The 14,447-nt window shown below is 47.2% G+C and overlaps 1 protein-coding gene across 1 annotated transcript; it reads left to right on the top strand.

Moving 5' to 3' along the window:
- The first annotated feature begins 2,246 nt into the window (after positions 1–2,246).
- HRG (histidine rich glycoprotein) lies at positions 2,247–13,916 on the top strand. Its single transcript, XM_035133924.3, has 7 exons — positions 2,247–2,713; positions 4,048–4,158; positions 4,901–4,988; positions 7,207–7,373; positions 8,532–8,645; positions 10,257–10,352; positions 13,057–13,916. The coding sequence occupies exons 1-7, from the start codon at positions 2,510–2,512 to the stop codon at positions 13,825–13,827; spliced, it is 1,551 nt and encodes a 516-aa protein (XP_034989815.3). The 5' UTR covers positions 2,247–2,509; the 3' UTR covers positions 13,828–13,916.
- Positions 13,917–14,447: the final 531 nt, after the last annotated feature.

The raw sequence follows: 14,447 nt of genomic DNA, 5'->3' as shown, positions 1-14,447 counted from the left end.
AAATCTGCTTCTGCTTTTCTCTCATGTGAATCTAATACAGTGGTACCTCGGTTTACAAACACAATTGGTTCCGGAAGTCTGTACTTAACCTGAAGCGTACTTAACCTGAAGCAAACTTTCCCACTGAAAGTAATGGAAAGTGGATTAATCTGTTCCAGACGGGTCTGCGGAGTACTCAACCTGAAGCGCACTTAACCCGAGGTATGAATATAATTGGTTCCGGAAGTCCGTACTTAACCTGAAGCGAACTTTCCCATTGAAAGTAATGGAAAGTGGATTAATCCGTTCCAGACAGGTCCGCAGAGTACTTAAACTGAAGCATACTCAAACCGAGGCGTACTTAAACCGAGGTATGACTGTATGCAAGTAAGTTTTCTTTTAAATGACACAGGTGCCAAATTCAATATACAAAGGTTCAAAGAAAACAAGATAACCGAGAGCCAGGCTGTGTGAGCACTGAACCTTTCGCAAAGCTGGGAAGGAATTCAGTCGCTGGACATGTGAGCCTGTTGCAGCGCTGGATTGCCCAATAGGCAACTGCCCCCAAAGGCCTCTGTTATGCACACCCCAATTTCCAAGCAGCGAGAGACTCAGAAATGCCAGTCCACGGCTCAGGCATGGCTTCCTTAGAATGAAGGTCACTGAAGATGGCGGCGTCTTTGTGATAGATGGTTATTATATTTATGAAATCTGTATACTGCCTTCCACCTGAAGATCTCGGATTGGTTCACAGCAAAGGAATACAAGACAAAAACACAAAATGCATAATAAAAACAAGAACAAAAACAAAACAATAACCCCCACTCCTCCCACAAATATATGAATATATGAGATTCATGAGATGGGAAGGATTATAGCAGTAACATTCCAATAGATCTTGTTCCCCTGTTAGGTTTCTAGGGGCTCTCAAAAAGCCAGTTTTAGATTCAGCACAAAGAGCAAGTCAAACTCATCCCAGCTCCATGCAAGTCTGGCTATTTCCGTTGTTTCTTTGATTTGATTTATTACTTAGCAAAATATATATCCCACTTGATGGGATTAGAACCTGTAATGAGCTTACAAGAAATAGTACAATTATCAGTAAAAATATGTGTTGTTGTTGTTGTTGTTGTTGTTTTTTTAAAAAAGTAAGGAAGTTTAGAGGGAAATGAAATCTTTGTTACTTTAAAAAAAACACAAGTAATCGTAACAAAGATTAAAATATGTCAACATCTGTGTGTCTGGATAAGGTTGCCTTAACAAAAATGTTTTAGTGGCTGCCTGATGTTCCCTTATACTCAGTGATAACATAATCTCCAACCACAAAAGAGGGGAAAGCTGTGCTCCCTTTTGTCCCCCTTCTAGATTTGACGCATCCCCAGCTAGCCATTTCTATGGCAATTCCAGTCACCTGTGCTCCTTAGTCTTACAAAGAGATACTTAACCGACTTGATTGGAGCCATTAACTTCAGAAAGCGGCAGATACAACCACTTTAGCAGCCTCCCTTTCTGCAAAATCTTATGTACATAAAGCCCAGAGATGCTCTCTAGGCCAGGCATAGGGCAAACTCGGCCCTCCAGATGTTTTGAGACTACAATTCCCATCATCCCTGACCACTGGTCCTGTTAGCTAAGGGTGATGGGAGTTGTAGTCCCAAACCATCTGGAAGGCCGAGTTTGCCTATGCCTTCTCTAGGCTAACCTCCGCCTTCCCCCAGTTCTTCCATTTCTGCACACCTCTTGGGTATCCCTTGAATGTAGAGTAGTTTATAAATCCTGAAGTTATGATGGCCATCTTCAAACATCTCAAGGGCTGTCACAAGGAAGAGGGCATCTTCAAACATCACAAGGGCTGTCACAAGGAGCATGCTTGTTTTCCCCTGCCCTGGAGGGTAGGACCCAACCAATGGCTTCCGGTTACAAGAAAGGAGAGTCCAACTAAATGTCAGGAAGAGCTTTCTGGCAGTAAGAGCTGGTGGACAGTGGAACAAGAGTCCCTCAGGAGGGGGTGGACTCTGCTTTCTTGGCAGAGGTTGGATGGCCATCTTTCTTTCTTGCATGGATTGTTTAGTTGAGATTCCTGCATTGCAGGGGTTTCCACTAGAAGATGACCCTTAGGGGTCCCTTCTAACTCTAAGACTCTATGATTCTAAGTAAATACAATAGATAAAATGCATTCTCTTCATGGGACCATCCCATCTGTGCAGAAACAGCTGCCTCCCTATTTGCGGACTTTTTATTTCAGCCAAAGCCCACATACCTTTGTTCCTTCACACATGGCTACTTTGGCTAACTTGAATGTCGTTCTGTTTGGCTTCCTGTCGCACCATTAATGATTCATTTTCTGTTTGCCCCCTTGACTGTGGATCAAGGCAACTGCTTTAGCTTTGCAGGTGTCGGTATAAAACAGTGCGCCTTTAAGCATCCACCTGCGTGTGCGCACACCTCTGGAAGGACACTTCAAATGTAAACTCTGAAGAGAGAGCAGAGAAGGGGTGAGTTGAGGAGGCCAGTTTCTAGCACAGCCAAAATGGAGCTTCTGGCAGCTGCTGTACTTATGGCGGTGCTGCTTGGCTCTAATGGCGAAAAACAAGCCGCCGTGGTTTCTGCAGACTGCAATGATGCAGGAATAGAAAAGGATGCTGGGTTGGCCCTCGACTTGATCAATAAGCACCGCAAGGATGGCTATATTTTCACCCTCTTGCGTGTTGCCGATGCTCACATACAAAACGTGGTAAGTACTACAGCTCTGACTGGCTCCTTTGCTGACTTTTCTCTTAGGAACACAGGGAGTTGCCGTATACAGAGTCCTCTGGCCCATTGTCTACACCAGGGTTTCCCAAACTTGGGGTTTTTTTTGGGCTACAACTCCCATCCTCCCTAGCTAGCAGGCTGCAAGGAGGACAACCGAAGCTGTCTGAAATTGTCTCAAAGCGAGACGTTTCATGCAAGAACACATTGGTGTGAAATACCTCTATACATGTGAGGCGAATTGGAGAAATGTCAAATCAATGATAGCTGACATTCTGACCAAGCCACTACCAAGAAACCATTTTGGGAATGAGTCAAGATGGGGCTCTGGGCGGTTCATTAATTGTGTGTGCAATTGTTATATTTGCCGGAGTGCGGGTTGGTGGGATAACTCACCTCATATAACCAACATGCTTAAATCTAATTCATGCATGAAGAGGTTAATATCATAGAAAAAGCTGTCCTGCCAGGTTTAGCGCTGTTTGGGATGGACTAGGTAATCAAGCCTTTGTTCCCCTCCAGTCTACCTGAGAAGATCAGCTTGTAAAGAGGACTGAGCTGGTTGCTCCAAGCTCAAACTACATGACTCTCATAAGCCATTATAGTTATGGTACTATATACAAATAATTTGGGGACTTTAACCACTTTGTAACAGCTAAGTTTTACTGCCTGTGCAAAAAAAACAACTTACCCAACATGTAGTCTTTTTATATGCTAGGAGAAGAGGGAAACTTTAGAAGGAACTCACAAGCGCTAACAACCTATACTTAAAAGGCTAACAACCTATACTTCCACGCTTTAATTTGCTGCATATTTTGCTGTTTTAAATCTCTGCTGCAGTTCTCTCACCAAAGATTACTTGCCCTAAACCTGGATCCTGGAATCCAGGGAAGTCTCCTTTTATACCTATTTTTTCCCTTGCCACCAACTCAAGGCATGCTGTAAAGGTGCCTGCCTGCTGAGAAAAGCACAATTCCCTAATTTATTACTGCATATATATCCCGCATTTCTGCCAAGGAGCTCAAGGTGACATCCCACCTTCATTTAATTCCCACAGCAACTGGCAAGGCAGGTTAGGCTGAGAGAGAGGACGACTGGCCAAGGTGAGCTTCATAGCTGCAGCATTTGAATTCTGGCCTCCAAGGTCCAAGTCCAACACTAACAACTAGGCCACACCAATCGCAGGGGGAATTTCTAAAAAACAACAACTGTTGGATTGCACAGAATTGGGGGTACGGTGGATGGTAAATGCTGGATACTGCTAAAATATCTTCTGCAGAAATGCAGTTGAATTTGTTGCATTTCCTTGCCTTTCAGGAAAATGATTCCATCATGTACTTAACTCTGGATGTGCTGGAAACAGAATGTTCTGTATTATCTCGGAAAAACTGGTCATCTTGTGGAAACAGGCCGTTCTACAGCTATACAGTAAGTAACAACATCTTTATTCCTTCTGGCAGACTCACAGATACTGCCAATACTCTGTGGCCCTCCAGATGTTTTGGGACTACAACTCCCATGATCCCTAGCTAACAGGACCAGTGGTCAGGGATGATGGGAATTATAGTCCCCAAACATCTGGAGGGCCAAGTTTGCTTATGCCTGCTCTATGGATTTCAATGTTTTTGTGACTAAGGATGTGTACTGCAGCTCTGGCACACTCCCACTGCTGGCATTTGAAGCTGAGCATGCATGTCATTAGCCACAATCTCTAGGCATCCTGTGGGCCCTTGAGAAATGCTACTGCTTGGTTCATTTCCCCTCAAACCGGCTTCCATCCAGCTTGAAAACGTATGCCACGGCTAAGCTGAGATGTGCACATTTGAGACAGCCGCTGCGCATGCGCAAATGACTGCGCATGCGCAGAGGACTGCTTCATGCAACAGGAGTTTGCGGGGGGTTGCAGGTGCAGGGACACAGATCAGGTGATGCGTCTCAGGTGGAGACATTCCAAGCCCCGTTGTTGATGTGTACAAAAAGGTAAAAATGTGACTTGATTTGCAGCAGCGGAAACAGCCTTCCAGCGTTTTAAGTCACTAATGTGTACAGTCAGCTTAAGAAAACTACAGTAACCGTCAGAGCAGGGCAGCACACTTCTCTTGTTGCTTTTGGAAATGATGGGTGCTCGTTTCAGAGCTTCCGATAGATGTCTGTTTTTTGCCTTCTCCAGGACTTTGGGCGATGTAAAGCTGTTGTGCAAATAAACCGGTTCCTTGAGGAAGAGAAACTGCATAGATACAACTGCACTCTGAGCCCAGGTATTCATAGCTTCTAAATGAAGTGTCTGTGAGTTCAGGCAGGATACAGACAAAAAGATGGGTCACTGCAATCTGATAGCTCACTCACAGCATTACAGGGGAAGCTGCCTTATAAGAAGTCATTGGGTCCATCTTGCTCAGAATATCAGGGCTGGGAAACCTTTTTAAGTCCGTTTCCTGTGGGAAACCTCCTAAGGGGTGCATGGGTGCCAGGGGTGGGTGGCTGTCGGGGGGGGGGGGACACTAGGTGTCAGTCTTACCCTTTGTGCACAACATTCCAGAAACACAAAATAATAATAATAATAATAATAATAATAATAATAATAATAATAATAATAATAATAATAATTTATTATTTATACCCCGCCCATCTGGCCGGGTCTCCCCAGCCACTCTGGGCGTCTTCCAACAGAAGAATAAAACACAACAATCTATTAAACATTAAAAGCCTCCCTGAACAGGGCTGCCTTCAGGTGTCTTCTAAAAGTCTGGTAGTTGTTTTCCTTTTTGACATCTGTTGGGAGGGCGTTCCAGAGGGCAGGCGCCACCACCGAGAAGACCCTCTGCCTAGTTCCCTGCAACTTGGCTTCTCGCAACGAGGGAACCACCAGAAGGCTCTCGGTGCTGGACCTCAGTCTCCGGGCAGAATGATGGAGGTGGAGACGCTCCTTCAGGTATACTGGACCAAGGTCATTTAGGGCTTTAAAGGTCAGCACCAACACTTTGAATTGTGCTCGGAAACATACTGGGAGCCAATGTAGATCTTTCAAGACCGGTGTTATGTGGTCTCGGCGGCCGCTCCCAGTCGCCAGTCTAGCTGCCGCATTCTGGATTAGTTGTAGTTTCTGATTCACCTTCAAAGGTAGCCCCACATAGAGTGCATTGCAGTAGTCCAAGCGGGAGATAACTAGAGCATGCACCACTCTGGCTAGACAGTCTGCAGGCAGGTAGGGTCTCAGCCTGCGTACCAGATGGAGCTGATAGACAGCTGCCCTGGACACAGAATTGACCTGCGCCTCCATGGACAGCTGTGACTCCCAGGCTGCGCACCTGGTCTTTCAGGGGCACAGTTACCCCATTCAGAACCAGGGAACCCTCCACACCTGCCCGCCTCCTGTCCCCCACGAACAGTACTTCTGTCTTGTCAGGATTCAACCTCAATCTGTTAGCCGCAATCCATCCTCCAACCACCTCCAAGCAGGTGGTTTAGTCTAAAAGGACCCACAGTGGCCCTCTAGCCTTACCTAGAGATGCTAGCTACCTCTGAAGGTGACCCGGAAACTACAACTAATCCAGAATGCGGCAGCTAGACTGGTGACTGGGAGTGGCCGCCAAGACCACATAACACTGGTCCTGAAAGACCTACATCGTCTCCCAGTACGTTTCCGAGCACAATTCAAAGTGTTGGTGCTGACCCTTAAAGCCCTAAGCAGCCTTGGCCCAGTATACTTGAAGGAGCGTCTCCACCCCCATCGGTCAGCCCAGACACTGAGGTCCAGCTCCGAGTTCCTTCTGGCGGCTCCCTCACCGCGAGAAGCGAGGTTACAGGGAACCAGGCAGAGGGCCTTCTCGGGAGTGGTGCCAGCCCTGTGGAACGCTCTCCCATCAGATGTCTAGGAAATAAATAACTATCTGACTTTTAGAAGGCAGCCCTGTTAGGGAAGTTTCTAATGTTTGATGTTTTATCCTGTTCTTAATATTTTGTTGGGAGCCGCCCAGAGTGGCTGGGGAAACCCAGTCAGATGGGTGGGGTATAAATGATAAATTATTATTAATAATAATTTATTATTATTATTATTATTAGCAGGGATTGAACCTGGGCCTTTTCTATGAAATCCAGATGGTCTGCCACTGAACCACAGCCCTTAATTGTCATCGTATGAATTATCTTTTCTCCCAAGCTGATTTGTGATGTCAGAAACCTACTTTTCAGGACCATTTCCCAGCTTTAATTTTAAAAAAGCACCGTCTTCACTTTTAAAGGTATAAATGCAGTATTTTAAAAAAACACAGGCAGGTAATTCACCTGAAGAGAGGGAATTCACTGCTGAAGAGAATCGGGATTTGATACGGAGGCAGATACAGGGAGAGGGCAGTCAGGGATTAAAGGACGGCACTGGGACATCGGACGTGCTCTCAATCAATGACTTCACCCCGCGTGTTAATTATAATCCCAGGCAGCAATAATGCAATGGTGATAACTGCTCGTTTTTCTCAGTTCCACCCGAATTATACGAGTGCAAGGATTGCCCAGTGAAGGTAACAGTCATAGAAGCTGCTGAAGAGCATATGAAGTATGCCAACGAGGTCTTGGAGCAATACAATCAGGACAGCAACCAGACGAACTATTACAAGGTGGAGGAAATAGAAAAGGTTTTCAGTGCGGTATGTTTCAGTCTGCCCAGGAACTTAAATTGCTGGTTACAGGTGAAGCTTTCCCCATCTCCCATTTTTTTGCTAGGAAAGAGGCCATGTGCTCTTCTGGGTACTATTAGGATGGCGCCAAAGGCCCACAATGCTTGGCAAGTATATTCCCCTGAGTTCACTGGGGGAAACCATGTCTATTCAGTTAATTCGACAGTGCACAACTGGCGCTGTTACAAAGGTGCCACATAATGCTTGTCCCGCAGGCAAAAGAAATGGATTTCTTTAGTGTGGTGGCACCTGCAGTCTGGAACTCGGTGCCTATTGACATCTGGCAGGCTTTGGGAGTAAGCCCAAGGAAAAATCCATACCTTGCAGGACATCTTCGGGAGGAGGAAAGATCACAAGGAGTAAACTCTACACAAATCTGGAGTAGAGTCCCTAAGACGGTTGGATGGCGCCTTGTACGCCCCCTTCTGGCAACTCCTGTGGCCAAGCTGGTGCCAAATGTCTTGCTCTGCTTTCCTTTGGACCACATCAGTGAATCCGAGAGAGGGGTCTTCTTGTTTGGGCAGCCCAAGACCTCCATAACACACTGCCCAGGCTTGTGGCCTGGAGAGATCGTTTCAGTGCTGCTAAAATGCATTGAAACACAGGAGGCAACCATTCCAAGTTACAGGTCTCTGCAGCCACAGAAGGCGCTGTGATTCTGCAGCAGTTTGACTCCACCCCCGGAGGCACACTCCACCGTCAGATGCCAACAACAAAGACACCATAAATGCACTCTGTTCAGCACCTGCTTAAATCACTTTTGTTTAGGGAAGCCTATCCCGACTCAAAGAAGTTACAAGTGTTTTGTTTTATGTTTTAATCTTTTAATCATATTTTGAATATTTTTAAATACCTGCTTCTGGCTGTTTTTAATCAATGATTTTAATGATTTAATTTATATTTTTGTATACCTTTTAGAGGGGTAGTGATTTGGGGTTGTTGTTTTTACAATCATGTGATATATAATTTTTGTGAATGAATGAATGAATGAATGAATGAAATTCAGCTGGTTTAAATTTGCCGTGTAGCTACCAGGGGCCCAACGCAAAGAGCAAAGGTGTGCCTTGGCATTTCAAATGGCTGTGCTTATTTATGCTCTGGGGCTCTTGCCTGGCCTTTCCCCTGCAGGTGGCTAGTCGTACCATGTACATTGTTGAGTTTACCATCAAAGAAACCTCGTGCCCGAGAGCCAGTCTTGCAAGGAATATCTCGGCGTGTGAATTTCTCCCTGACAGAACTGCGGTAAGCAAAGAGTCTAGAGCATAACCTCTGCAATGTGGCACTTTCTGGGTGTTTGGGACTACAACTCCCACCAGCCACAGTTCGACAGGCTGTGGGTTAGCTAACCCTAGAAGCTAAATCTTGAGAGGAAATGTGAGAGGTTTCTAATAATAATAATAATAATAATAATAATAATAATAATAATATTTTTTTAACCTCCCTCCCTTGCCAAGGGCTGTTGAGACCATGGCTCTTTTAAGGATAACAGGATTGCACCTTTAGAAGCAAATCTTAGGTCTCTCCGTTTGGTATCAATGGCTACCAGCCATGGTGGCTCTGTGCTACCATAACTGTTGGAGGCAGTATGGGTCCTAATACCGGTGGCTGAGATCCCCAAGGGGGAGAGTTGCTGTGGTGCTCAGGTCCTGCCTGCAGGCATCTCAGGGGCATCCGGTCAACCTGGGCCTTTGGCCTGACCCAGCAGTCTCTTCTTATGCCCCCGGAAAAGAATCTACAGCACCATCCTCTCCGCGTCAGCAGTGCTGTGGGACAGCCCCAGCCAATCAGCTAGCAGGGCGGGTGTGTCACAGGTAATGTAATCCTGGCGCAGCCAGTCAACACCCTATTTCTCATCCCCTTCCCTGGATATTGGGCTCAAGGGGCAGTAGGCATTGGGTAAGCCTTTGGTTGGAGGGGAGGTTGTTGCCTTCGCCTGCTCCTCAGTAAAGGTATCCTGTTAAAGGGATCTGGGGTATGACATACTGTCTGAAACGGAGAGAGCCAGTGTGGTGTAGTGGTTAAGAGTGGTAGACTCGTAATCTGGGGAACCGGGTTCGCGTCTCTGCTCCTCCATATGCAGCTGCTGGGTGACCTTGGGCTAGTCACACTTCTTTGAAGTCTCTCAGCCCCACTCACCTCACAGAGTGTTTGTTGTGGGGGAGAAAGGGAAAGGAGAATGTTAGCCGCTTTGAGACTCCTTCGGGTAGTGATAAAGCGGGATATCAAATCCAAACTACTACTCCTCTTCTTCTTCTTCTTCTTCTTCTTCTTCTTCTTCTTCTTCTTCTTCTTCTTCTTCTTCTTCTTCTTCTTCTTCTTCTTCTTCTCCTCCTCCTCCTCCTCCTCCTCCTCCTCCTCCTCCTCCTCCTCCTCCTCCTCCTCCTCCTCTATCTGATGTAAGTCATAGGACACCCCCTATCAGTGGTTTACCTTTGTCAAGATACTGTATAGCCTGGCTTCACCCCAATGCCTAAGCCAAACCGCTCACATCTGTAACCAATGAAGCTGTGGACTATTTGAATCATTATACCAAACTACTCCATGTCAGTGTGTTTTATTGTTCTTCTGGGAACTTTGTGGCTTGGGTGCTGTTATGTACGTAAGCTTGGATCCTAGAACAATAGGCAAGTAGGATCCTAGAATGCAACAACTGATTGGCCTGCAGGAAAAGACCAATCAGGCCCCAGGAGGGAAGCAGTTCATTCACTGTTTTACAAGCTGCAATAAAGAGCATGAAGTCACTACAGTACAGGACTCCTGAGTATATTTCAGGTGCCTTGGCACACAAAAGAATCTGCAGCACCATCCAATACAGGGCACAGATGCACATTGACATTTCCTCCTTCTCCGCAGCGCAAAGGATTCTGCAGAATAAAAGCCGTTAAGGAGTCGGATGCAAAAGATCCCAGTGTGATTGAAATAGACTCCTGTGAAATCTACGATATTCAAGTAAGTCGATTCCCCTGCCCCCTGCTCCGTGGCTGAAGAGAGTGGCCTTCCCACCTGCCTTTAAGGCAAGGACAGAAGCAGGCAGCATTGACAGAAACAAGCGTGCCGCCTTGCCTCCGTAGTTGAGGGCCCAGTGCCCGCCACCTGCACAAATGACGTCAGCATGCCACAGGACGCACTGATGTTATGCACCATGTGCTGTGCTCGCACTGTGGACGCACGATGAACGGTGTGCCGATGGCAGTTGCGTGACTGTGTGCAATTAAGCATGTTACACAGCATGCACACGGAGCCGCTGCAGTTTTTTGGGGGGGGGACATTGAGGGGGGAACGTTCAAGGACACCGTCTGTGCAGCATAAACCAATCCACCAGGTGGCGGCAGAAAATTTAGGTGCAACCTCGCTTTTCGAACGTAATCCGTTCCGGAAGTCCGTTCAACTTCCGAAATGTTCGAAAACCGAAAATCAAAGGGCTGCCAGCAAAGTGAATGGTGAAAAGGGTAGAACTTGCCGCGGAAGCTGTTTGACTTCCAAGGTGCATTGGAAAATGGAATAATTCCCTTCCAGGCTTTCGCTGTTTGGCTTCCGAATTGTTCGGCAGCCGAGACGTTCGTAAACCAAGGTTCCACTGTACTTCTGTTAGGAAGTGTACAATAGCAAATTTGTATTCCACCCAGCAGAGAGCACCAAAGAGACTCCTATACTGTGCTTTCTTTGGGTCTCTAGAGTTTCAATGAATAGGAAGTACAAGCAGCTAATGTGGCTCACATTAATTGGAGATTTTGCAAAACAAAAACAAAAAACTCAACAACTTTGTGGGGGGGAAATCAGCAACTTTTGTGCCCAGAATTTCACTTTTTGAGACATGGCAACCCTATACTAGTGATTTATTGCAAGAAAATGCAACCCACTTACAGTATAGCGACTTGAGCTAAGAAGAACTGCAGCATTGCTTAAAATTAGGAAATCTCTTTTCAAGGATCCAACACAGCAGAAGTTCATCTCTCTTCAGTCTTTACTCCACAGGGGAAGAGAGCAAGTGGCCAATTTCAGCCTCCTGGTCTGACTTCTACAGCGCCTTAGAACCCCCAATTTCACATTTCATTAGCGTGACACAAGGTCTTCCTTATCGAGAGTGGCTTGGGGAGCGCCACAAATGTCCCAATAAGCTCTGGTTTGCTGGCTAATATATTACAAGGGTGACAATTAAGAAAATGTTGCAGCTCTACTGAACATGCAAATCAGGCTCCTTCACAGCAATACATCTGAGTTTTGGGGGGTGATTTTTGCCATAAGTGTGCACTACCTGGCTCCATCACTTGGTGGCTTCTGTTTTTCCTCCACAGCTTTGCACACAGACTGCTATATCGGAGCCATTCAGCTGTAAACTACCACATTTGTTAAACACATTGCAGTGTATCTATCAAATCCAACTCTGCATTGCAATCATTGCAGGGAAACCGCCAATCCTGATTGGCTAAGCTTATGTCCAGCTTCTCTGCAGGAAGGGAAGGTTTTCTGGGATCTAAGCAATATGAGCAACAGCAGGAGTAACTTTGCGAGGGAAGAGATCCCCAGGAGGGAGGGGAAGAGGAAAGTCTTCAACAGGCACAGAAAAAGACCCAAAGGATTGCATGTGTCTAATAACTAGCAGGAGAGAATTCATAAGGGTAGGTGCCATCACACCACAGCCTAATTCCTATAGCAAGCAGACCGGACCTCCTGATAAGGATGCCTTTTGCTGTAAGATCATAGCTGCCAAGTTCCGGCCTGAGAAATAAGGGACTGGACCGGAAGTAGCAGGCCGGAAGTAGCGCTGCCGCCATTTTGGAACTGGGCGGAGCATGCTCAGAAGCTACTTTTGATGCTGCTCTGCCCTGTACCAAAATGGCCGCTGCACCAGAAGTCGCACTGCAGCCATTTTGGAACTGGGCAAAGCAGCATCAAAAGTCGCTTCTGAGCATGCTCCGCCCAGTTCCAAAATGGCCGCCGCGCCAGAATAAACCGGGGGGGAAACAAACAAAAAACCCGTTTTTTCGGCTGGGAACAGCTGAAAAACGGGGGTTTCCTGGGGAATACGGGAGACTTGGCAGCTCTGTGTAGGACACAGTGAAAAGTGCAGATGAGACAGATAAATGAGGCCAAAAAAGGCAAATGAAGGTGCCTAACCTGTGGCCATTCATGGGACCATAGAGTTCTAGAGTTGGAAGGGACCCCTATGGGTCATCTTGTCCAGCCCCCTGCAATGCAGGAATCTAACTAAAGCACCCATGGCAGATGGCCACCCAACGTCTGCTTAAAAGCCTCCAAGGAAGGAGTGTCCGCAACCTCTCAAAGGGATCTCTTCCACTGTCAAACAGACGTTGTTGGACTCCCATCAGCCGTAGTCAACACGGCCAACACCCAGGGATGGTTGGGCTTGTAAAGAGCACAGCTATAGCTTACAGGCATGGTGAGGACAAATGGCAGGGTGCTGTTTCATGGCGAGCGTGATAGTAGGCTACCCAAAGTCCAAGGACTGACAAAATACTTCCATGGCAAAAAGAAAAGGGGGAGTTGGGTGCATTTGCTGGTGCAATGAAAATTGTGAAAGGTTTGTAAGCTAACTCCTCTTCCTTCTTTCCTTTCTCCTTTTGCTTCCCATTCTCATGTGTCCCTGCATGCACACCTGGTGGCTGTGCTCCTTTCACCCTTCCACCGTCAGGATCCAGGAAAAGGTTGCCGTGGGTGCGGGCCCCCATGCAGGCACCCACCGCATGGGCACCCTCACCACCATGACGACCATGGTCCTTGTCACCATCATCGCCACATCCGTTTTTGTCCTCATCGCAATCACAGTTTTGGACATCACCGTGGGCATCACAAACATCACGGGCATCGCAGGCATGGGCACGGGCACCACCATCATGCAGGGCCCGGAGGTGACCACAATTCCTCTGAAGAATATCCTGACTTTCCCCCTCCTCCAGGACCTTGCCACCCACAGCATTTCCCGCCTGGTAACTTCCCCCCACCTCCCCCAGGGCCACCACTTCTTTGCAATCCTCCTCCCCCTCCCGATGCCCCAGACGATTGTCCCAAGTCTCCCCCAAATCAGCGGGTTCGCAGGCATGGCAGCCACCACAGGTGCCGCCACAGGGGTCGCATGAGCTCAGCTGGGAGAAGAGGAGGAGGATCCTCTGAAGAGCACCATTCCTTCGGGGATCACCACCCTTTCCACGGCAGCAAAGCAGCCGGGTCGGTCTACTACGTCCCAGTTGCGAGTCCAGACAATGTCCTCCAAGCTCCTGGGGCAGACTTCTTTGGCGGCCCAGACAGTCAGCAGGGAGGCCACAGGGGGCCGCCTTTGTGCGGCAAAGGCCTTCGTGAGAAACCAGCACTGCAACCATTCCCAGAAGCCGCTTCAGAATCAAAATCGTGCCCAGGGAAGCCCAAGCATGATCGGCCAAACCTTTTGCCTTTGTATCCGCAATGAAACACATCCCCATTAAGCGGAAGTGTTTCCGTAACTACATAGCTCCACAGCCTTCAATAGTGAAAAATAAAACATCTCTATACACAAAACAGTTTCTTTTATTCTGAGAAGGAATGAGCATTTGTGGAAAGAGTCTTCCTAAGGTATGTCTCAAGCAGAAAACCTATGTTTGGTTTTACAGTGGACATTCGGGTTGCAAACGTGATCCATGCGGGAGGCACATTTGCAACCTGCAGCGTGAGCAACCCGCGTCTGCGCATGCGCGGGTTGCAATTCGGCGCTTCTGCGCATGTGCAAAGCGCAATTTAGCGCTTCTGAGCATGCGCACGTGCTGAAACCCGGAAGTAACCCATTCCGGTACTTCCAGGTTCAGCACGGAGCGCAACCCGAAAAAACGCAAGCTGAAGCAGCTGTAACCCGAGGTATGACTGTATTAGATTTATATATCAGCCTTCATTCTAAGATCTCAGGGCAGTTCACAGAATAAAATACAGGATGGAAATGTAAGAATAAATAAAACAAAACAGCACAACAATAACACACACACCCTTCCAACAGACACATTTAAAAGCCTGTAGAATATTAATTAGCCAAAGGTCTGGCTGAAGAGGAATGTTTTT

The sequence above is a fragment of the Zootoca vivipara genome, chromosome 5, assembly GCF_965207765.1.
Source record: "Zootoca vivipara chromosome 5, rZooViv2.hap1.1, whole genome shotgun sequence".
In the NCBI taxonomy this organism is placed as follows: domain Eukaryota; kingdom Metazoa; phylum Chordata; class Lepidosauria; order Squamata; family Lacertidae; genus Zootoca; species Zootoca vivipara.
This window is presented reverse-complemented; position numbering and strand designations above follow the sequence as displayed.

Bases quoted from the DNA above. Each gene is read 5' to 3' on its own strand.
- HRG (XM_035133924.3), top strand. From the start codon at position 2,510: ATGGAGCTTCTGGCAGCTGCTGTACTTATGGCGGTGCTGCTTGGCTCT. The intron at 4,159-4,900 runs GTAAGTAACAAC...TGCCTTCTCCAG, and splicing joins GGCCGTTCTACAGCTATACA to GACTTTGGGCGATGTAAAGC. The intron at 7,374-8,531 runs GTATGTTTCAGT...TTTCCCCTGCAG, and splicing joins TAGAAAAGGTTTTCAGTGCG to GTGGCTAGTCGTACCATGTA.